A 25,308-nucleotide genomic window follows, 5' to 3' on the forward strand; every position below is an offset into this window, starting at 1 on the left:
GCTATAAAATTATCCCTGCCCTTTGACTTGTTAATCTCACTTTGGGGAGAATCTAAGGAAACAATCCAAAAATAATACGTTAAGAAATGTTCACGCCAATGATATTTTCAATAATGAAAAATAAAAATATTATTGACCCAGTCAACAATAAGAGAATTATAATCGAAATGTTACATCACCATACAATAAAATTATTAAAAATAAACACTAAGTGAAACATATCATTGCATGCAAATGTATATATGAAATAATTTAAGTTAAAAACTAAATATATTGACAAATAGACACAGGATCATAAGTGAGTCTGAAAAGATATAAATGGGATTTTAAGGTTAATTACTTCTTCTCCCCTATAAATTGATCTAATTTCATAATATAAATACAAATAAAAGTAGACAAAGTAATTTTGCACTAATCTCTTTTCTAAAAAACCAAAACACTGGAGCACCTGGGTGGCTCAGTCAGTTAAGCATCTGACTTTGGCTAAGGTCATGGTCTCAGTTTGTGGGTTTGAACCCCACATCAGGCTCTCTGTTGTCAGCACAGAGCCTGCTTCAGAGCCTCTGTTCCCCTCTCTCTCTGCCCAAACCCTGCTCATTCTTTCTCAAAAATTAAACTTAAAAAAAAGAAAAACCAAAACACTGAGTTAAAAGCAATTAATAATTGAAAATCTCCTAATTCTCATAAATTCCTAAGCAATATAAATTTATACACGTGTATATGTATTTATACTATATGCATGCATGTAAGTAAGTGTATGTTACACATCTAAATATATATAAGTAATATATAGCAGAACTATTTACATAGTCATGAAGCACATTTTCTCATAAATTAACCGTCACATATTATTTATTCCACTGTATTCCTTTGCAAACAGACTTACTTTTTTTGCTGTGAAAAAGCTTAGAAAAGAGAACTGAGTTTTTTATACAGAAGACAAACTACTTGGCCACTTTTAAATTGAAGCATCTTTACCCTCTTTATAGTATAAGCTCCTCTACACTGGTTAATGGGCAGAGAAACTCAAGAACAGAGCTATGATAACCCATGGAGACTGAAGGTTTGTTGATCATCTGCAATGGAGCAGACACGTTAAGAGCCCTTACTCATTCCCGGCGCTGGCCGCTGGCCGGGTGGTGTTACTGCCTGGAAAAGGGTGTGTTACACCAAGGCCTGTGAGTCATGGAATATACAGTGCTCAGCAAAGCGTTAATTACGCCTGTGTTGACACATGTCCTTAACCTCTCTTCTTAGGTGTCAGGACCCTCCCAGGCCACCTCCCTTTCCCTTCCTGGCAGACACACCCACGAACTGCTTTTAAGAGTGGTCTCTAAGGGCCCATACCCAGGGCCTGGTTCCTAACCTGACAGGGAATGTCTTAAGAAGCTTCTCGGCTACAGCACAACATGCGTTGAAATGCCAAAGAACTGATGCCTCAAGTTCACTGCCCAGATGGTGTCACAGTTCTCTCAGTTTCTGTAGATGCTTTCTCACGTGACCTGGACTTTTCCTTATTTTTTCCTTTAGTGCTGTCTTCTCACATCACTTCCACCATACCAGTACTCCTGTGTCCTGACTTCTGCCTGCTGCCTACTTTCATCCATGTATCTACTCTGAGCTTCCAGTCCTCTAGATCCACGGTCTCTTGCTGCTCCTGGTGGCTTCCCCAGGCCTAGCACATTCCCCTGAGTATCCTCTATCTTATGCTCACAACTCTGCTAAGTTGGCTTCTCAGCTGTATACTCAGTCTCGGGGATTCAGGTCCCGGAAAAAAACACCATTAGGGGAGCTGGAGGGACCTAGAGATGGGAAGAGAATGAACACAAGCAAAATATGCTGTGCAGATATTTCCTTTACTAAACAAGTTCACTTCTTTCGGCTAAAAATGCCATTTAATAAAGCAATCAAGCCCTGCTTCAGCCCCAGCTCATTAAGTAAGGCAGCTAAGATCGGAAATAGCACTGTAAATGTTTTGCTGATCATGGCTAGGCATTTGTTGGTCTACAAACTTTAAAAAATATAAGCTGATACATATATGTGTGAATCATAGCCTGGATCACAAATAGAGCCACATGTAAATTATCACAAATGTACAAAAAATCAACAGTATGAACAATTGTATACAAATTATCATCTGACGAATACGCTTAAATTTTAACCTAACTTCAAAGTCATTTGCTCTATAAATATAAAGGTTATTAGGGGTAAAGGAGATGAATAAATAGCATTTTTCTTTTATTAAGGATATCAGCTACTCCTAATGATGGTCCCCATCAGTCAGCAATAATAGGCCTGGATTAAAAATATTCACAAATTCTAAAATAGGCATCTCAAATGAAAGATCCACATAATCACTCCTCTAGCTAACAAATGATTATTCTTCATGGTAAACACAAGTGTTTATCTGTCAGATTAGCTTTGACTACATCTTAATATTGTTTTATGTCTTATATACACGCATATGTTAAGAGATGATTACTTATGCTACTTTGGTTAGAGCCTAGTTATTTCAAGAAAGTCACATGAGTATAACCCATACTTCCAAATCCTTTGGAATGCTAATTAAAGTGGCATCGTGGAAAAAACCAAGTTACTAAGCAACATTTTCCATCACACAGAAGAAGGCCAGGCTTTTGCGATCTTAAGCCAAATTCCACTTAATGTACCAAATAACTACAACAAAACTAAGTTTCCATCCAGTCCTTGTCTTTCAATCCGGGGTATTCCTGGCACACCTATTGCCATGGGAGACAACTACTGAGTCATTTCTTTTTGTATTAAGATTAACAGCCTAGTAATCTATCTGTGCTTGTACAATTTGGTTCATGTCAGCTCCAGTCCCAGTCTCCAGAGGCATATCTAAATCTGGGATTGAACAGGGTAAAAGCAGGAGCTATCTCTACACATCATACCTCCTTGGGACCAAAGATGGTCTAGCACTACCATAATAAAGAAACATGGTAGAAACATCAATAAATAAAATAACATAATAAAACCTTCATTTGGGTATGTTTGTTAAATTTAGGTTTTAGGGAAAGGATTTAAGAATAATGATCTATGTAATAATATTCCATGGTAAAAAACAGACTTATCACTGATCATACAGTGGGTGCACTGTTGATATTTCCACATGTTCGACCACTTTAAAGTCCACTAGAAGCATAAGTTAATGCCTCAGCCCTCTAAAGAAATAAAGCTTCTGTTCTGCTTCGCTTTCTACTGTCAAGTTCAGAGCTACTTGAGAAGCTAAGAGATATAAATTTTTAAAATATTAACAAACATCATTTGACTAAGATATTAAGATGAGATTCTCTAATACTTCCCAACTTTTCATCTCTAATGAAAAGACTAATTTTTGTCATTTCGTCCATGACAAGGCATAGACCAAAAGAATGAAGACGAACGGAACAAGAGAATCAGTTTCACAGGGAACAGATGCATCTCAAATCCATTTAGCAGTCCTCTATACTTCTTTACTAGGATCAGGCCCCTTGGAGCTCTACATAAGATACTATACTTAAACCATATCATCTACTTTGCATTATTGTGGGAAGACATTTGACTTAATTAACTAATCTAATTTTTCCCATCCCCACCCTCACCAAGAAGAGAAAGGCTACTAGACTCACTGGCTTTTCTTCATCCATTGTCATTATTCCGTCTGAGCTGAAATTTTCTTGGCTCAAAAATTGTATAACCACTTATTTTTGGAGGCTGAGGGGTGGTAAGGAGAAGCTTTGGGCTATTGACTAACCAGAAGCACACAGAAATGTGCATTTCCAATTGATTTTATTTTTAACCCATCACTTCTGTTCTCCTAGCTCTAAGTGCAGACATCATTGAGTATATAACCAATACTGATTCAAGGCTCAAAAGGAGAGGACAGAGAATGAATAGAGCAAGGTCCATGAAGCTTCACGGTACAGCTGTGCCATTACGAAAAACTGGTGTATGGGTGGGTTAATTCACATGGCAAAATAGTTGAACAGTTTATTATCTGGTGGACCAATGCTTCTTACATCCTGTTCTCTCTTCCATTCAGAAGAAGCACAGAAGTAAAGGCAAGAGATAAAAACAATAGTCTACTTGACTATAAATCGTTCTTCCAGACTACTATAAAAACTAAACACACACACACAGTCCTCGAAATCACAGATAATTAAATAGAAGTCCAAAGACCTTCCTACAAAATTATAGAATGTTTTAATACTAATGTATGTTCAAAGCTGTTTTCTAAGTCACCTAGCTCTTCTAAAGTTGTACTTCATACAATGTTCCTATCTCGCAGTTCAACAATTTATTGAATATCTACAACAGTGGGGCTACGCTATTCTTGGCACTTGGAGATGTAGGTCAACTATAAATGGTCTCTGATCATGAGGAGCTTGAAATGAGGGTGGAAGGAAACTACCGCACACATAATCTTAATAAAATGTATCTGGTATAACAGAGAAAGAACACTCAGGATGCTGCTGGAGCACAGAGTGGAAGCATAAAAGAGAGCAGAGAAGGTTTCCTAGAAAAACTGATGTCCCAAAAGAGTCTTTAAGAAGGAGAGGCATTTAACCAGGGGGAGGGATATTCCAGGCAGGAAGAGGAGGAAATGCCTAAAGCAGAGAAGCGTGAAATAGCATGAAGGCCACTGCCTAGGAGTGGGGTTGGCTAGGAACTCCAAGTAATTTCCCATCTCTAGAGAATAAATCAGAGACAGGGAGTGAAATGAAGCCAGACCATAAAGGCCCTGTGTGAAGTGCTGGCCTGTAGGTGCCCGGATGCCACTGAAATGTCCAACTAGAAAACTGACACGGGCAAATCTGGGGTTTTAGAGTCACTGCTCTGGCAACATGACAGTGCAAGACGGCGTCTCAGAAAGTGAGAGAAAGTACAAGCCAGAGGCTGCGTCCTATGGCCTGGATTCACTGTCAGCAATGTCACCTGCCGAATGTCCCCTAAAGAACTATTCTGGGGATGTCATGACATCACTGGGCCCAGGGAACAGTTTGGAAACTCAAGTGCACAACTGGGCCACTCAAGATCTCTCCACTGGCAACCTTCCTGAATCACAGACTGCCGTGGATGATGGCTGGTTGTGTGACAAGCTGTCCCTGACAGACTGCAGCGTGTAGGTGGGCAAGCGGATAGCCTCCTCCATCAGAGTTTGCTTTGTAACTCAAGGCCTGGAACAGAAACTGCCAAATACATGTTAATTAGGCTGAATTTGTACTCAAGTACCCTAACAAACAGAAGAACTCTGGATACCACGGACGTCTGTTGACTTCATTTTCCCTAATTTAACAGATAAAAAGTATTATGCTTGCCAGCTGCTGGGGCACTTCGGTAAACACAATGTTGTCACCCAGTTCTGACTATGCCACATTTCTTACCAGCCTTACAGGTTCCTTGGGTGGCCTCAGGGGAACCCAGGGGCTGCTGTCACACTAGTCACAGGAGATTATGTCAGGCTTTAGCTCACTTCCCAATCCTCTGCAACCCTTCCACATGTACCTCCACACTGCACAACTCACAACAAAGTACTAATGTACAAAACTCTGAAATGAGTCTCATTTATTCCTATCAACTGAATCTCTCATTCCTTACCTGAGTCAGCCTTGCACGTCCACTTTGCCCTAACTTCCTCACTTTTTTTTTTATCACCAAGAAAAGCCAAAGCTGAACATTTCTTCCCAACATCTTCTCCAAAACATTGTTTTCCTTTGTCAAGAAAACTTTCCTTCCCTATAGTCAAGCTAGCAAAAATCTCACCTCCTCCATTTCCCAAGCCACTTTCACCCATAATAGTCCCTTCCTTTGATTTAATTCCTGTAGTAATATTATTCATTTTCTAATCATGTATCTCACCTTGTCATCCAAAGTAGCATATACATTCTTCATTTAAAAAAATTTTTTTAAACGTTTATTTATTTTTGAGAGAGACAGAGAGACAGAGTATGAGGGGTGAGGGGCAAAGAGAGACGGAGACACAGAATCTGAAGCAGGCTCCAGGCTTCGAGCTGTCAGCACAGAGCCCGATGTAGGGCTCGAACTCGTGAACCACAACATCATGACCTGAGCTGAAGTCGGACTCAACCGACTGAGCCACCCAGGTATCCCAGCATATACATTCTTTGAAAGCTCAGACCAAGGCTTACACATTCCCATGTCCACCTGTGCCCCCTATACCAATGTATCCGCAGTTTGGGCTTGGTAAATCTCCATTTAACAATAATTGTGTTGACATTCACATGCATTTCTTCAATGTGAAGAAATGCAACAGAAAGGTCCTCAAGAGCCTTTCTTGGAAGTAAATAGACACTGTGGGCACTTTGCAGGTTTATTTAAAAGGAAAAGTCAAGGCTAAAGAGGTAAGAAAGTTAAAGAAATGGTTGAAACAACAATAAAACAAAGAGTGTCTCCACTTTATAAAAGCAAGTATTTAATAACTAAACACCATTCCCTCTGACAAAGTTATCCCTACTCTCAACTCAATATTCTGTTGCACTAGGATAAAGAAGATATGGCATATATAGATACAATGGAATATTACTCAGCCATCAGATCAAAAAAAAAAAAATGAAATCCTGCCATTTGCCAGGAAGTGGATGGAGCTAGAGTATATTATGCTAAATGAGTCAGTCAGAGAAAGACAAATACCATATGACTTTACTCATATTAGAATTTAAGAAACAAAACAGATGAACATATGGGAGGAGGGGAAAAGAAAGAGAGGAAAACAAACCATAAGAGACTCTTAACTATAGAGAACAAACTGGGAGTTGATGGAGGGATGTGGGTGGGGCTTGGGCTACATGGGTGATGGGTACTAAGGAGGGCACTTGTGATGAGCACTAGGTGTTGTTATGTAAGTGATGAATCACTGAATTCTACTTCTGACACCAGTATTGCAATATATGTTAACTAACTAGAATTTAAGTAAAAACTTGAAAAGAGGGGCTCCTAGGTGGCTCAGTTGGTTAAACATCCAGCTCTTGATTTCAGCTCAGGTCATGATCCCCCATCGCACTCTGTACTGACAGCATGAAGCCTCCTTGGGATTCTCTCTCTCTCTTCCTCTCTCTCTGACCCTCACTCTCTCTCTAAATAAATAAATAAACATTTAAAATTTTGAAAAGAAAAAATATATATATTTTCTGCACTAAACAAAGGGTACTATGTTTCAGATAACCCAAAATGTCTGATAATGCTGAAGTCATTCATATAAGATAGGGAAATGAGTAATATGATTCTGGGACCACTAATTTACTCCTTCACTAGTGTGAAAGAGTATTTACAAATTCATGAATTAAGACTCTCTAACAGCACTCCAACAGCTTTGAAGAAAGCTTGCCCAGGACGGAATTTAACAGGGCAAATGATCCATCCACATAAAATCAAGAGGTTGGATATATCATGTCTATATAAATGGATATTAAATGGACCACATCACAGATACTCCACCAGGAACAATTACAATCAAAAGTATTTTTATACAAATAAACAAAATGGGCTCAGAGCCAAGAATACGTACTAGAATGATGGGAGTTCTTCAGCCAAGTGAAATGACTGAGGCTGAAAGTACTGTTAATATAAAACATCTAATTGGGGTGCCTGGGTGGCTAAGTCAGTTAAGTGTCTGACTTCGGCTCAGGTCATGATTTCATGCATTTGTGAGTTCAAGCCCCATGTCAGGCTCTGGACTGGGCATGGAGACTGCTTAAGATTCTCTCTCCCTCTCCCTCTGCCCCGCCTCTGCCCTCTCTCTCTCAAAAAAATAAAATTAAGTTAAATTAAAGATAAAGATAAAGATAAAAATAGGCTTTCTAAAATATTCTTCCCACACCCAATGGGCTAACAGCCACATCCCCTTGCTTCACAAACCCACTTTGGAGCTGGCACATTAAAATACTTATAAAAGTGCAAAGTCAAAGACAACTACTCTAATTATCTGGAAAACTCCTGAATTACTTTCCTCCCTTTGCTAAAGCAGACATGCCCTTAAAATCCAGAGCAAATCCATTATGATTCTAATTGTAAAAAGTCAGAGAATGGGAAATGCATAAAAAATCTTGGAAGCTTTATATGAATGACAAGAAGCTAAAAAGTGCAAATGACCCAGAAGTAGAATCGATTTTGTTTTTGATCTAAACTGTGTCCCCTATAATTGTTGTGATTTGCAGGCTCAGTGCTTTAACCCCTGTGCTGTGTCCGGCCACAGGAAGGAACTGGGTAGTCATTAAAAAACTGTCACATAAATAGCCACTTACCAGCTCACCTAGGGAGTGTAATGTTGGACAAGTAGTAAAGAAGGCCAATTTTATTTATTTTACTACTTACAAACTCCCTGAGGAAAGGTGGTGAGCTGATAAATTTTCTGAACACTCAACCCTTAATTATCTCTATGAGCAGATCAGAGTTACAGAGAAGTCAAAACAAATAATCAAGAAAACTTTTATAAACAGCTTTCTAATGAATTCAGGTACTGCCAGGCATCTTCTTTTGTTAAATTACACAGGGACCACCAGGTGCCCAAAAAATGGTAGAAGCACAGAGGTCAAATACACGAGTCAAGGGACCAAGGTCTATGCACTTGCTTGCAAACTCGCTATTTGTATAACCTCAAGCAAGTCATTTAACATCGCTAATTTTCTATTCCCTCATCTGTAAAATGAGGAAGCTAATATTAACTGCCTTGTGGGTTTGCGGAGAAGATTAAATGACATAAAGCTTAAAGCTTTTGAAGTACTCAGCACAGCACTTGGTAGGTATTTCATAAATGTGTATTTTAGTGCTATTGGAATGTGAGGACTAAATGGAAATCATCAGGGAGGAGGGAAAGAGAGTTTGTAAACAAGGTCAAGTCTACTGCAAAGTGATGCAAAAGTCACTTTAAGGCCAATTGCTGTTCTTCTAAAAATATCTGAGGAACATATATGTTCCCTAATTGCTTTTATGGCAACCATGGTTTTTAACCAGATCCCTATTCTAGGAAAGAAAAAAAAAAGTTGCTTTCCCTTCCACCTGAAAGGGTTTCCGTGCCCTATACTTCTGGAAGCCTTAGTTAGTGCCACAGAGATAGGCAATCCTGGTTCAATGTGATGGAGACCTTGAGGGCTACCTAGGCCAGCAGAGGAAGTGGAACTCATACATTACCTGTGCCCAGTGGTTTTTAAATACAATCATGCATGTTTCTGGGTCAACTCCCTGCAGGCTCACAGTCTGCTGGAGTTTACTTTCTGTCGCAACCGATGACATCATAAACCTTCATACATCAATGCTTCTAAGTCATATTTAATTTTCCAGAAAATTTGGCAAGCAGTCACTAACTTTCAAGTATCACGTAAGAAATGTAACTTCTTCACATTTCATTGTTATCTTCTGAAACCTGTAAGGACAATAACAAAAACACATCTCGTTATGTTCATATATTTAATAGGACACTGGCTATTAAATTTAAATCCAAGCATAGACATTCTCAAAGTCCAACGCAGAACAAAATATCCACGAAAGAGACATTACTACTCTATCTACGGGTTCTCCTATTTTCTCCTACCTTGCTACCAAAAATATAAAATAATGATGCTACTACCAAAGCTACGTGCATGAATTAAACAATTATCAGCTTTATTTTCTCCACTACCACCAACCACAGTCCCCTAGATTGAATTTCTAATCATTCAAATCTAGTGTCTATAATCAAGCAAGAGATTATGATAACAATGTCTGTGGAGCTTAAAAACATCCAGAAACAGGAAAACCATTAGTAACAGCGACAGAAATAAATGGCTTGATGCCACTTGGGGTACTTATAAAACAGCACCCAGACTCCTGGGTCCATTATGATTGAATTTTTTTTTAATCAATGGCTGTCATAATGGAATTTAAAGCATTCTCAGTCATTTCATAGCTACAAACCAAGTTAAGGTTTCTAGCTTTTCTGAAAAATAATATAATTCCAAGTAACCTTGACAAATCACAGATAGAAATGATCCATCAAAAACAAGATAGTGCTTACTCGGTGTGAGTACAAGATAGCACACTTACAAATGAAAAATGAATTATGTGGATAAAATATGAAGAAAGTATGACTACAACAGAGCCAGTAGGGAGAAAAAAGATATTGAGGTCACAGAGTGTATAGTAAATATGAGCCAGTTGCGTGTTGCTAACTCTCAGACAAAAGTGGTAAGACAATGGTATTGTCTTATCATTGTGGTCAGCCCATCCAAAGGACTGGGTACAGTTCAGAATCCTTTTTTTTTTTTTTTTTTTTAAGCGTACAAACTGGAGAGAGTTCAAAGTGATTACAGGATAATTATTAGAGCACCGGGAAACAAAATCCATGATAAAATTTCCAGACTTTCAGTGCCAAAAAAAACCCCAACTATTTTCAACTGAGTAATATGAAGGGTATCACACTGGTCAACTGTTCCGCCCACTAACAATAAAGTGTGAGAAAGGGGGCTTAATGTGAGGATTCAGGTTAGACTTATGGCTCAAGTTCTTTGCGGGGAGTGAAATTAACTAGAACATAGTTAAGGAGTATTCAAAACAAGGACATCTGTTGGGGGTAGAAGGCTAACCATTCAACATTCATATCTGGGGGAAAAAATGTTAGAATGTAAGAACAGAAAACTTGCTAGAGGTGATCATTCTTGAGGAAAGAAAACATTTTTTAAGGAGAATGGAAGGGGATTAAAGTATGTAGAAAGAGGACAGCCTCTTTGAAGAAAGATCACACAAATTACATACCCGAGGGAAAGAGCTCATGTGTATCGTCTAGGACTATATTTTATTACTCAAATTGGTGAATTTTCCAACATGTAATTCTTAATTGCTAATAATACAAATCTATTGTTTTCAATAAGACATTGCCCACTGCCAACAATAGCTCTTTGCCACTAAGAGGCATGTTTTGACAGGCCCATGTGGTGTCTTAAACACCAGGAGTGGCCTCCCCACACACACAGGGTATACATTTCCCGTTCCCACGGTCCCCACCACTCCCTAGAATCTGACAGCCAGCGTCATCACCTCACTCTTGGTTACTGGACTGGCCCTTATTAGGTAACATTTCAGTATGTGGCCCTGCTTTACGTGATAAGAGATAAAAACAAGTTTCTGACTTAACTCCCTTGTTGTCTTAAACATAATATTTCTGTGGCAATGTCTCTTATTCAGATGCTATAATGAAAATAATGAGGAAAATCAGAGTGTTTTGGTTCATCCCAGAGGTTCAAAAAGTACAAGACTCCTTGAGACTCCTCCCAACCCCAGGATCCCCAGATTCTTCTTCTGACATAAGAAGGGAACATTCAACATGCCAACTGCTTCTAAATCAAAATTAGAAACATGCTCTCTAAGGTCTGTTAGGTTTGTTCTCAGAGGGGCTGCACACGCACTCTTTTCAGACAGTGAGACTGCATTATAGACAAGATAAATATCTTAGCTAAAATCATAAATCACGAATTAGTTTATTTTGTTGTTTTAATTTTACTTTATTTTATTTGAGAGAGAGAGAGAGAGGGTGTGCAAGCCAGGGGAGAGGGGCAGAGAAAGAATCCTAAGTAGGCTCCACTCTGGGACTGAGCCCGACTCAGGGCTCCATCCCACAACCCTGGGATCATGACCAGAGCCAAAATCAAGAGTCAAACGGTCAACCCACTGAGTCACCCAGGTGCCCCACAGGTTAGTTTTGATGGAAATCAAAGGTAAGTCTCTTGATTCCCAGTCCACTGTTCTTACTAGAAATCTATATTCTCCTTTCTCCTGGCTTTAATCCCTGGCCCTATTCCCAAAGGAGGCTGTATCTTCTCTAAGGAAAGTGCATCTCGCTTGGACGATGCTTGACCAATCATATTTTTAAGGCTAAATGTGTCATAAATACAGAAGATTCTAAATGTGTCATAAATACAGAAACCACAATAACGGGTAAGCTTGGGAGAACAAGGGGGGGTGGGTATCAGGCAAGTCAAGCAAGCCATGTTTAAGAAGGAGAAACTGCCAGAAGATTCTATAAATGAAAATACTTCCAACACATCCGAGACAAGAAAGCTGGATATTTCCTCCGTCTGTCTGTCTGTCTGTCTCTCATTCCCATGTTAGAGTATTAAAGCACTAGCTCGTCCCCAGGGCAATAGAAAACTGAAAGAGAGGACTCCATATTTATGAGAGATGTATAAAGGCATATTTCCTCAAATGCCAAGGTTTTCAATATATTCCTGCATCTGCCTGTTCTCAGGCTTCACTTTTTTTCCCTTTTGCATTTTTTCCATTCCAGGCTTTTTATTTAACTCTCAGAGCACAGCTGAACGTCCCAAGTGAAGAACAGAGAAGGACAAAACTAAACAAAAAGCCAGGAGCAGGTAAAAGAGGCTGCAGCCACCGGAACATGTGCTCAAGTCATAAGTACAGCATTGTTGTACCTTTCTCCCCATTCTTGCTCTCTACTCTCTGTAGCCTGACCTATAGGTGCTGGGACTGTTTAAAGGAACACTCTGGCCACATATTCAGCCTGTTCTCCCTGCAAATACCCACACGCTCTTCAACTCGAATTTCATGCCTGAGAGACAGCTCTATAAACCATTCAGAGTGACTTTTTTCTTTCTTCAAATGAACCACCAACACTGAAAAATACCCAAAGGACTCTTTCCGACAGCGGTTGCATGTGGTTTTGTGGTGTGGTTGTTGAGTTTTTTGGCATGGGGTGGGGGGGAGGAGCTACCAAAATACATGTATAGCATCTGATAAGCCAGCACAGATTCTATACTGCAGACAGAACTGACTTTATTATTTCCAAAATTACTGAACAGTCAAATTTATATATCTCATTAATATTATATGTAAAAACATTTTTCATCAGTAAGGAAAGAAAAATGCTATTAAATCACTGTTGGGGATAGAGATAACTGACATAAGAATTATATGTATTCTTATTTGCTCTTTTTTGAAAGTACATTATATCTTTTATTTGGTTATGAAAAAAAGCACATGCATATGCTTCCGTACCACAGAATTATAAAATATACCATCAGATCATAAAGGCTTAGATTCTAGTTACTAGATTATACCTCTTGCCACTGCAAAAATTCCTTCAGCCTCATTCCCAAATAGACAGACATCCTTATCTAATTTCAGGCTCCTCTGAAAAGTTTAATACTGAGGAAAGCTATAAATGTGTGAAAATCACTTTCCCCCTGAACAACAAATGACTCTATTTTCATATACCCCTCTTTCACTATAAGACTGAAATTACAAAGTAAACATTTTGTCATTTAATGATACATGATCTCATACCACTCATACCATCCTTCTTTTATCTATTTAAATATAATATCTTCTAACAATGTATTATAAAAAATTCCTTAAGGAAAAGAAATGATGGTCACCTTAAGGGGAAACAAGGCCAAGGGAACATTTTTATTAAGGAAAAAATGATCATATTTGCAGGCCTAATGGGAAGGAACCAATGAACATAGAGAATTTAAATATATATGTATATTTATAGACATATTTATATATGTGTGTGTGTGTGTGTGTGTGTGTGTGTGTGTGTGTGTAAGGATTTTGATATAGCAACAAGAGCAGAGGAAAGGCAAGGTCAAGAACATGGGTAGGAGAGGCCTAGACTTAAAGAAAAGCCACACTGAGTTTTTCCACAGTGAGTCGCCAAATTAGAAGCAATCTCTTGAACTTGATGAAAAGGCATGACAGGCTTCCTTCCCATTTCTCCTTCTTCCCTCCTCATATTTCTCTGGTTGGCTTGTGGAAATGCTTAGAGAGATTAGGTGGATTTAAAGTGGTAACAAAGGATAGGGCTAAGAGTTTTTAGTTCAGTCTTCCACGTGTGGAGGTCAGAAAATGTCAAGTCACCACTTGGAGACTTGAACTCTGAACTGGGAGATGGCTCCAGGACTCTAACCAGCTGTGAGACCTTGAGTAAGAAAACAGGGCTCTTGGTTTGGAACCTGATTTAGATGAGTTACTAGGATTACATGGTTATTTCTTAGGTCTCTCCCAGCTCAAAAGTCATTATTTTCTGTACTTTATTCCACTGTTTTACTAATGGGGGAGGGGTAAGAAGATAGCTTAGAAGCAGAATAATGGCCATAATATAAAAACCTTTGTAAGATTTCTAGTTATAAATGGATTCTATTTGTACTCTTTTTAACAATTAAAAGCATATTTCAGGGAGCTCAATCGGTTGAGTGTGCAACTCTTGATTTCAACTCAGGTCATGATCTCAGGATCATGGGATGGAGCCCCGCTTTGGGCTCTATGCTGATAGAGCCTGCTTAAGATTCCCTCTGTCTTCCTCTCCTTCTACCCCTCTCCCCAACTCATGCTTGCACGTACACACTCTCTCTCTCAAAAAAAAAAAAAAAGAAAAAGAAAAAGAAAAAAAAAGAAAAGAAAAGGAGGTATATTAAACAAACAAACAACAATTAAAGCCTAGTTCACTTAAAGAACCCAAAGCAGGGGTGCCTGGGTGGCTCAGTCGGTTAAGCGGCCGACTTCGGCTCAGGTCATGATCTCGCGGTCCGTGAGTTCAGGCCCCGCGTCGGGCTTTGTGCTGACAGCTCAGAGCCTGGAGACTGTTTCAGATTCTGTGTCTCCCTCTCTCTGATCCTCCCCTGTTCATGCTCTGTCTCTCCCTGTCTCAAAAATAAATAAAACGTTAAAAAAAAAAAAAAAAAAAGAACCCAAAGCACAGGAATCAGCCATCTCTAATATAATTCAGTTTGTTTGGGTTTTTTCCTAAGCAATTGCCAATAGAAAAATCCATTGTTTTAGAATGCACTTTGGAATGCCCTGAATTGGCTGCTACTAAATACATAAAAAGTCTATTACTATAAATGTGCTTATCATGTAAAATTCCATCTAGGGGTGAAGATTCTTCAAATACTGAGAACACCTGAAGAGAGAGAAAACTTGTGCCCTCAATTATGAGTAATAGCAGTTGGTGGGGGGGGATTCATTTTGGGTTAAACTACCTCAGACAACCTCTACTTAGAGCCTAATAAAATCCTATTAAACCTAAATCCTCCCTGTGCTGTAATCCTCTGGCCCAGTTTCCTTTTCTCTCTGGCTGTCATATCACATAGCAATGCTGGACTGTAGAAAATAAAGCAAGCATCCAATAGGCCCTGAGTCTCCTGGACCTTGTCCTTAGCCTCCCTCAACCTGCCATAGTTTTTTGACTCTGGCTCATTCACTGCTTACTGTCCATTATTCAGTAAAGCAGAATCTTGTTTTGTCCCACCAAGTTGTAAACCGCCCATTAACAGAGTGTGCACAAGGAAAATTCTCTCGGTACGTAGATTCCACATAGTTTCAGGCTTTGATAAATGCATACTTCAAAATAGTAACTAGCTTGCAGAAAACTGTCAATAACTTCTTGAAAGAATTCCATGGTTTACATTTTAATTTCACTAGAACGGGCTGCCACCGAGGTCATACCAAAGTGCCATGTGACTGATTGATAAGTAGAATGGAAAAGAAAAATTAAAATTAATATTCATATTCATACCTGAAATTTGTTTGGGGACTTAATTTTTAAGGCTATTTAAGCAACTAACCCACTACTGGCAAGGATTTAGAACGTAAAAATTATAGTTTTTGAAAATTATACGAAGTGTCAAGACATCAGCTCGCTGGTGACTGAACAGAAAAGTTTCTTGCACACATGGACTGATTTGTTGAAACATGAAAACTAAACCATTCTTGGGGAGTCTCCCCAACAAACCAGTTCACCACTACAATTTTGGTAGTATGCACCGCCCTTTCACACCACTATTTTGTTGAAAGCTATCAAGGGATAACTCAGGTAAGATTTATGCCACAAAACTGAGGTAAATGCAGAAACAAGATGAACCAACAACTTCTATGGGGTAATATTCTAAAACAGAGATTTGGGGTAAACGCTCTGAATCTAAGGACCCTCTCGTACTAATGAAGTTCTTCTCAAGAAATGTTCTTGGCAAAAAAAGTTTTTGACCAACACGTTTTTTGGGCACTTTCTAGGGAAAAGCAGGTACTTTGGGAAGTTGTGCTGTTGAGTCTACACCTACCTTTATAGCTGTATCATTCAAAATTAGTTCCCTCCCAGCAGTTTTTCAAGTGCTTTCAGTGAAAATTTTCAGATACGCAATCCATAGTAGAACCAAGGTGATGTGATGATTACCTTTTGAAGTAACAACATGAAAAGCCCTCTTTTCAAAAAATGTCCTTCATCCATGCACGGCATAAGACATACTAAATCCAATGAGTGAAGTACCAATAAAATCCCATGCATATCCAGGAATCTCATAAATTGTGGGCATCCTTCTCTGAAGAGAGGCAGCTACAGTTTTCAGCCAATTCTAAAAAAGTGTCAATGAATTGCTCCCGTTTGAAAAAAGTTTAAAAGCCACTTTAAAGATGCATTCATGGTAAAGCCATGAAGAGTCCCAAAACAGAGGCTAACAGCCAGTTCTAGTACTAAAGGTATTACTGGAGAGACTTGTAGAATTTTTGTGACTTTAATTGTAACTAAAAGTTCTGCTGCAGCAGCGTGGGGCTGGTTCCAGCCCATGAGTAACCACGCTCTTGAATAATAATCAGGTCAGGCCTTGGTGTCCTACCAATTTCATGGCTGGCTAAGCGCTTCCACTCTTACCCAAAACACTGCAAGGTGAGGCATCAGAGGTACAAAGTGATTAGCATTTATTACAGAGTTGGCAAAGGCTTAGAAGTCAATAATTTGCTCGTCTCCGAGAACATGATCCTATGCTGATTAGGACAAAGCACTCTTCTTCACCAGTCTGTGAAACGGGCCACAGAGTTGGGTGCCTTTTGCGTACTCTAAACATGACAGAAATGGAGTAAACCACTGGTGCTTGAGCTAATCGAGACTGCTGTCTTACCTTCAAGCAGGTGCAATACTAGTAGCTTATGTGGTAACCTAACACTATCAAGTTCTAATTTTACATTCATTTTTTTATGAACATAAAAATTATGGGGGTGCCTGGGTGGCTCAGTCGGTTAAAGCGTCTGACTTCGGTTCAGGTCATGATCTCACAGTTCCTGAGTTAGAGCCCCGCGTCGGGCTCTGTGCTGACAGCTCAGAGCCTGGAGCCTGCTTCAGATTCTGCGTCTCCCTCTCTCTCTGCACCTCTCCGGCTCATGCTCTGTCTCTCCCTCTCTCTCTCTCAAAAATGGATAAACATTACAAAAAAATTATGTAAAGCTTCCTTACATGTAAATATAATAATCCCTCTAACAAATGGTATGAAGATTTAATAGACTACATTTTCTCATCTATGAGTAGGTAAAGAATTCTAGAAGTACATAATAAAAGCCTACTGGTTTAAAGTAGTTTACCACTCACACATTTATTATTGCCATGATCAGTTTATTATTAAGATAAGATGTCATGATGATAAAAGTAAAAAAGTAAGATCTTCTAGAAGCACTGAAAAATTTCAGGGGTCAGAAGTTTTTAACTTGAAATCTTTCCCTCTTGAGCAACTACTTAAATGGGCCTCAGGAACATACAATCACGGTCCAGATTTACACACATATCCAGAGGCAATTTATGAGAACTAAACATGAGCTCACCTCCCACACCTAGGTGAGAACATCAACTGGTCTTCTACCTACAGGGAATGATTTGGCAATAGTCTTCAAAATTAAATTTGATCAGCAAAACGATTTCTGTGCATTTATCCTACGAAGACCCTTTCATCTTGCAAAATGGCAGACTGAATAGTAAGAGTTGTCACACACGGAGCATGTCTCTGTGCCAGGACTATTTGAAATATATTACAACATTAAATCTTCTCAACAGTCCCATGGGCTATACTTCCCTTTTTTCACAGGTAAGGAAATTACAGAGAGGTAAAGGAAGTGGCCTAATCAAAGTCATGCAGATATCCTGGGATCTGAGCCAGACACATCCTCTTAACCACTAGCACCTCTCTAACTACAGTGATAGCCTTTGTAGCACTGTTTAGATAGTAAACAACTGGAAAGATCCTCAATATCCCCCAGCAGTGGTCTAGTTACATAAGTTGGACACTTCTTTTTTTTTTATTTTTTTTTTAACGTTTATTTATTATTGAGAGACAGAGAGAGACAGAGCACGAGCATGGGAGGGGAGGAGAGAGGAGAGACACAGAATCCGAAGCAGGCTCCAGGCTCTGAGCTGTCAGCACAGCTGACAGGTGCCCCAGTTGGGCACTTCTATATAATGGAAACTATGTCACAATTTTTTTTTTTAAAGTAGGTAGCTCTGAATGTACCGATATCGGAAAGTCTGCCAGGATATGTACAGAACATCAAATACACGACGCCATCGTTTGTGTAAGAAAAAAAGCAATGTGTTACTCTATATGCCTGAAAATGCACAGACCATCTGTGAAGATACCCAAAAAGGTTAGCAAAGTGGCTACCTCTGCAGAAGGACATCAGGTGGCTGGGGACAGAGGAGGCAGGGAGACCTTTTTTCACTGTGTACCTTTCTTCACTTTTTGCATTTGGTACCATGGTCATGTACTACTTAGAGAAAACATTTTTTAATTTAAAATAAAAGCAGGGGCACCTGGGTGGCTCAGTTGGTGTCCCACTCTTGATTTTGGCTCAGGTCACGATTTCATGGGTCATGAGTTTAAGCCCCACATCAAGCTTTACACTGACAGCATGGAGCCTGCTTGGAATATTCTCTCTCCCTCTCTCCCTCTCTCTCCTTCTCTCCCTTTACCCCTTCCCCCTCATGCTCTTTCCCTCAAAAAAATAAACTTTAAAAAAAGTTTATAAAATAAAAGCAAATGAACATCCAAAACAGCAGTACCCAAGTCCAGCTTAGCATAGCAATTCCAATAGACCTGATGTCTCTTCATCTCAACAGGAAAGGAAAAGTGCCTGTGCAGAAAACGCCTGATGGTGTGAACAGGGATAAAAGAGAATCTTAATAGAATATGCCATTTGTTTTCAGTTTTGTTTTGTTTTGGTTTTGGTTTGGTTTTTTTAGAGAGAGGGGAGCAAGCATGCCCAAGTTGGGGAGAGGGGCAGAGAGAGAGAGAGAGAGAGAGAGAGAGAGACTCCTCAGCAGGCTACATGCTCAGCATGGAGCCCAATTCAGGGCTCAATCCCACGACCCTGGGATCATGACCCAGGCTGAAATCAAGAGGTCGACATCCAACCGACTGAGCCACCCAGGCGCCCCTACAGTATGCTGTTTGAATCAATTATAAGGACCACAAGATGTTTGAGAAAATATTCAAGAGAAGACACACAAAGGGAAAACAGCTACATCTAGAGTTCTGGCTCATTAGCTTCCAATAGACTAAATATGGATGGAAAAAAAATGTTAAGAAGGTGTAAAGAATTCAGGGCACCTGGGTGGCTCAGACGGTTAAGGGTCTGACTTTGGCTCAGGTCACGATCTCACGGTTCATGAGTTTGAGCCCCATGTCTGGCTCTGTGCTGACAGCTCACAGTCTGGAGCCTGTTTCGGATTCTGTGTCTACCTCTCTCTATGCCCCTCCCCTGCTCATGCTCTGTCTCTGTCTCAAAAATAAACATGAAAAAAAAAGTGCAAAGAATTCAGAAGAGTGGCAGTCTTACTGTTAAGGACCACTTTTCTAATACTTATTTTTAAATTATTGTCTAATAATACTTAGTTAAAATTTATGTAGTTTACCTTTCCCTATGGGGTTCATAGCTCTGGGAATTGAGAGAGTTAACGTCTTGCCAAAATTTTTGTCAGTCTAGATCACTGGTTCTCCAAACGTCGTTGGAGGAATCCTGTGTTCTCCATGGTTCTCAATAATTTTTTAAGGACCTCTTTTTAAGACAAAACAAAATCCGTCAAAGTAAAAGTAAAAAATCAAAAAAAATACATCAGTCACAGCTCACTATGAAGATTTCTCTTATTTTAAAAATCGTCCAGCATTACAGTTTACTGTAGTTGTTATAGTTGAGCGATTTCACCACCATGCACTAAAACTTTTTATTTTTTTTAACGTTTATTTATTTTTGAGACAGAGAGAGACAGAGCATGAATAGGGGAGGGGCAGAGAGAGAGGGAGACACAGAATCTGAAACAGTCTCCAGGCTCTGAGCTGTCAGCACAGAGCCCGACGCAGGGCTCGAACTCACGGACCGCGAGATCATGCCCTGAGCCGTAGTCGGACGCTTAACTGACTGAGCCACCCAGGCTCCCTGCACTAAAACTTTTTAAATGTTGTCTTTTTTAATAGGATTTTTTTCTACTTGTACAAACCCCATTCTTCCAAACTAACATTTGCCATTGAAAACCGAATATTATGCACCTACAAATACATTTCTTAAACTTTCTTGTCTAAAAATATTGCACTCATTAACAGCAGATCTCACTACACTGAAGCCTCCATTTTGCCACAAGCATCATCCTGTGGAAGTCGAGAATAGAACTTGGTAAGAGATCGGTTACCTCCAAACAAAGCAGTGCTTTCCCTCAATGAGAGGTACATGCTCTCTCACTCTCCCTGCGCACAGAGATGCACACACGGTACACGCACACACACACACAAGTCTAGTTCTGCACACAGATGGAAACACTAATCATTACTTGCTGCCTTTTCAGAGACGCTACAGTACAAAAGCCATATGTAATTTGCAATTAACAAAGGGTAATAGAGGCTCTAATTTCTGCTTGGGGGGTCCAGAATTTAGGCTGACTGTGATGCCTTTCCAAGAAATAAAAGCAAAGCTGAAGCGACTCGTATTAAGCAGTTCCACTGTTGCAGCAAGGATGGCTTATTGACTGGATGGCTGCCAGCCCCCTAGCAGACCTGCTGAGAGGCTGTCCTCATGGGGAGGAAGGCATTAATTTATCTATAAGCCTCCAGAAGCAACTGGGTAGATCACAGCTCTCCCATATTCTGCTTCAATTCATCTACACTTGCCTCTACAGTGACTGGCACAGCCTTGAATGGTTTCAGGCTATCCATACTTGTTTAATTAAAACTCTTCTCCACTAAATTAACATGTGTGTATCAATGTCTTCTGTACAGAGGGGAAAGAAAGAGAAAGTGAAAGCAAGAAAAGAAAAATCAAAGACGGTATTTTAAATTAAATTTTGCTTGAGATAAATGTTGCAATTGGCACTATTTCTCCCTGGGGTTAGTGTTTCAGGTGGAAAACGATGAGCAAAAAGAGTAGACAAGAGTTCCTACTTCCCCCTCAAAGCATCCTGCACTTGAGAGCTAATTAACTTCTAAAATCAAAGGAGCTGTGAAGTAGGTATGGAAGCAAAAGAGTTCCTTTTTGTGGAAGGATAATTTTATATAATATTAACATACATATGCATAATAATTCGCTTACATTCTAAACCCTGCAGAATTACCAAAGATTGACGATCTGACTCAATACCACTGGAATGGAATTGCAGCTTCTCTGTAGATTCTAATGTCCATGCCTAAGGCAATACATGCAAACACTCAAAATTACTACCGACACCCCTTAGCAAAGCCCTTGCTGGAAATCAACATACTTTGTCTCATTAAGCTGGCAAAATGGCTAGAGTATCCCAAGAAAGCAGTAGGCATTTGGGGTTGGTTGTACCAAACATAACATGTATGGTCAAATGCAGGAATGGCTTTCAGCACACGGACACATTTCACACCAGGAGAGGCAGGTGGAAGTTAGGACCAAGCAAGAAGATAGCAGGAACACATCTACAATTCCCCAAGAACAAACTCAAAATATCTGAAACTTTGAAATTATTGTTCTCTTTCTCTGATTTATTGGGGGCGGGGGAGTGGTAGGTCAAGGACATATAAGGTGGGTGAAGTTACTACACAACATAGGAGCTTGCTTCAGAATAACTCACAAGGAGGAGCCTCACAAACATTAACTACATAGCAAATCTGTGCTAATTCCAAGTAAGTTACATTTCCTGCTTTCATAGAAAAGGAATGTAGGTAAACCATCCAAGAGACAACTGGAGTAAAATTAAAGACAGATTTTTTCCATTCAGTAAACATGGCTCTGTTTCTAAAATATTTTAAATTTATGCCCATGAAAATAGCATATAAACACTGCCAGTTACAAATCTGGTAATAAACACCATACTCTGGAGAAGGATTTCCCCAGCGTGAGAAAAAAGAGGACAACGGAATGGGAATCAAACAAATTTAATCTGGATTTCAGGTGGGCCTGATTGTGCTAATATTAGTATTGATCTAATGAACTGATAGTGAACTTAGTAGCAAAAACTTTGGGCTCTAGCATACAAACTGTTCATTTCTAGGTTCTTTCTATGCGAAATCTAAGAGAATTCGAGCTTTAAACCTGACCATATCTAGTTCTAAGGGTTTCCAAACACATGCTCATTATAATTAATGTATGTTTAAAATATAAGTACTTACTTATAAGTATGGTTTATTCAGAGAATAAAACGATTTTCTCCAAAAAGTTGCCACAATCTTTGTCTGTCATGTGCTGAGAATTTAAGCACTGAGTGCAAAAAAGGTAAGGACTGCTATAATGCTAGAATTAAGTATTTTATATGATTATATCACAATAACATCTTCTTTAGTCTAACATAATCAGTATTCTATATTTGTTGCCTGCACAAAACTGTAATTACTCGTTGATTTGATCGAAATTACTAGGTGACTTGGGCAATTCAGTCTGCCAGCCAGCCTTCAGGGTAATTAGCCAAATCAACAGTATATCAAAATGACTAATATGTTTCTGAATCATAGTTTAGACTATCTGCAACATCATGGCAATGCTTAGATTCAGTTCCAAAACCTCAGTTCATCTTGTTTAACTCCATGGACTATTTTCCTCATAATTTAATTTACTCTGTACACAAGTTGAGTTTTTCCTCCCCTTCAAGGGAAAAAGGAAAGTGACAATAAAAGCCAAACTACAAAACTCAATGAAATCAGATACTCTTGTTTCCAAAAATAAGGGGAGGAAGAGGAGGAGAGCTGTTTATTGTGTGAAAGGGGTGTAGCCAAGGAGAAGGAAACAGAACAACAACAACAAAAAATGGATTCTTACCAACCAAACCACCTCTCGGTGCTTCAAATTCCATTAAAGGCCACAATTCTGTTGATTTGATGCCAAATGCCTCTAAAATGTTCTTACCCAAGAAAAGTGTGTTTTTGAAAGAACAAGGAAAGCAATACATTTAAAGGCTGGAGAAAATTTTCTTCCATTTACTTGGGTCAGTGAAACATCCATCATACAGAGACACAAACACCTTACAGAATAAAAGATCAGAAGAGCTACACTGGTAGAAGATCTAAGAGCCAGTGCCTCTGGGGGAATCAAACAAGTAACTGTCTGAACAGATCCTCCTGTGATTTCTCCCCTAAATCTAGCTTATGTGATTGGGTGGGGGCGGGGGGGGGGGGGAAGGGAGGAGGATCACAAAGCAGAACATGCTAGCCAAAAAATGTGATTAAAAAATAATTTATTCTGCTCGCTCGCTCTCTCTCTCTCTCTCTCTCTCTCTCTGGAGAATCTTTTCAAAGTCATTAAACAGAATAACAATATAATGAAAATTTTTAAAAATAAAAAAGAAATGCTCATATTGTCTACACACTGCAACCAAGCATATGAAATAAGCATGGGCTCAGCGTAACAGCACACGCAGTGTAAATAATGGTAGATGTATTCGGTAAATGGTAGCAAAAGTGTCAAAAGGACCTGGATGCATTTAACAGATGCTCTCAGATCTAATTCCACCTGCTTAGGCTAAAAAAGAAGCACCCTCCCCACCCCTGTCACATGTAAAGTTCAAAGAACAAGCTGTCATTGCAAGTTGAGGGGGGTAGAATTCAAAGCAGAAACATAACATGTCCACTATAATCCTGCAAAAATTTCTAGCATCCCCAGACCTCTGGCTGCCAGGATCAAAAACATTATGCTGAACACCTACTAAGTGCCTGCCTTAAATTTACCCTATTAATCTCTTTCTTCTCTAAACCTCTTAATTACATCTCCCTATGGCAATGTACTTTCTACTTTGTGTTCTAGTTATTTCGGAACCAGACTCTGGTCTCCTTGGGGGTAGGGATCACAATTTATGTTATTCATGGGTGATTTACAAAGCACTCATCCAACTGCCCAAGATGCACAGTGTGGAGCACGGAAATAAGATTTAGTCCGAAGCCTCGGGGAATAAGGAACTCACACCGGGGAGAGGTTTACCTGGGCAAGTAACAGTAATAACCAGAAGTAAGGGCTGCCATTTATGGGAGTCAGTGTACCCTGTGCTAGGTACCACATTAAACCGTCTGTGTAATTTTCACAACCATTCAATGAGGTAGGGGCTATCATACCCATTTTATAGTTGAAGGAACTGAAGCTAAAGGAAAGATGAATGGTCGCAAGGCTAACAACAAGCAGAGGCAAAGAGACCGGACAAGCTGGGAGACTGGTGAGAGAGAAGGGGAGTCCATTGCAGCAGTGGTCAAGCAAGGGCGTAGGAATGGCTTCACCAAAGAGGGGTTCTTTCACCGATACCATGTTTGTACGGGAATGTATCTGAGAGTGACACAGGGCAGCAATTCACCTGACCAAATGAGAAGTGTGTTGATAAAAATACGACGTGATTTGGGGCGCCTGGGTGGCGCAGCCGGTTAAGCATCCGACTTCAGCCAGGTCACGATCTCGCGGTCCGGGAGTTCGAGCCCCGCGTCAAGCTCTGGGCTGATGGCTCGGAGCCTGGAGCCTGTTTCCGATTCTGTGTCTCCCTCTCTCTCTGCCCCTTCCCCGTTCATGCTCTGTCTCTCTCTGTCCCAAAAATAAATAAACGTTGAAAAAAAAATTAAAAAAAAATACGACGTGATTCTCTACATTCTAGGTCTTAATGAAATGTCTCCATTTGTTATTTGTTTTACTATAATGTCAAGAGAAAGGTGTCATGGAGCTCGTACCCATTACAAATCCAACTCGTAGACAGATTAAAAGTTTGGGAATAGGCAAAATAATGGCTGGAAGAAACTACAACCATTAGTCACCCAGTTGTTGCTACCGCCACAACCTAGCACTCAGTTTAGAAAATCAGGGGTTTCAGCTACTGGATATGCTGTTGCATTTCCCTGCTTATACCAGGAGTAGCTATGCAAATGAAATCCAACTGGTTTGTAATTCCAACGCATGTTAGAAAGATTAACAAAACGGGGCGCCTGCGTGGCTCAGACAGTTAAGTGTCCAACTTCAGCCAAGGTATGAATTCGTGGTTTGTGAGTTCAAGCCCTGCATCAGACTCTGTGCTGACAGCTCAGAGCCTGGAGCCGGCTTCGGATTCTATGTCTCCCTCTCTCTCTG

At 39.8% G+C, this 25,308-nt stretch overlaps 1 protein-coding gene across 5 annotated transcripts in view; it reads right to left on the reverse strand.

The window, feature by feature from the left end:
- The window catches only part of FHIP1A (FHF complex subunit HOOK interacting protein 1A), a 242,186-nt gene that overhangs the window by 80,289 nt on the left and 136,589 nt on the right, over window positions 1-25,308 (reverse strand). For 4 of the 5 annotated variants that reach the window (XM_015081392.3, XM_053216866.1, XM_053216867.1 and 1 more), the window contains one exon: window positions 9,151-9,382. In XM_015081392.3, the coding sequence (XP_014936878.2) occupies window positions 9,151-9,255 (105 nt within the window). In that variant the 5' untranslated portion in view covers window positions 9,256-9,382. Of the gene's footprint in view, window positions 1-9,150; window positions 9,383-16,067; window positions 16,181-25,308 lie in introns of all 5 variants that reach the window. The other variant, XM_015081397.3, reaches the window with a different exon arrangement.

Source organism: Acinonyx jubatus, chromosome B1 (genome assembly GCF_027475565.1).
Source record: "Acinonyx jubatus isolate Ajub_Pintada_27869175 chromosome B1, VMU_Ajub_asm_v1.0, whole genome shotgun sequence".
Taxonomy (NCBI): domain Eukaryota; kingdom Metazoa; phylum Chordata; class Mammalia; order Carnivora; family Felidae; genus Acinonyx; species Acinonyx jubatus.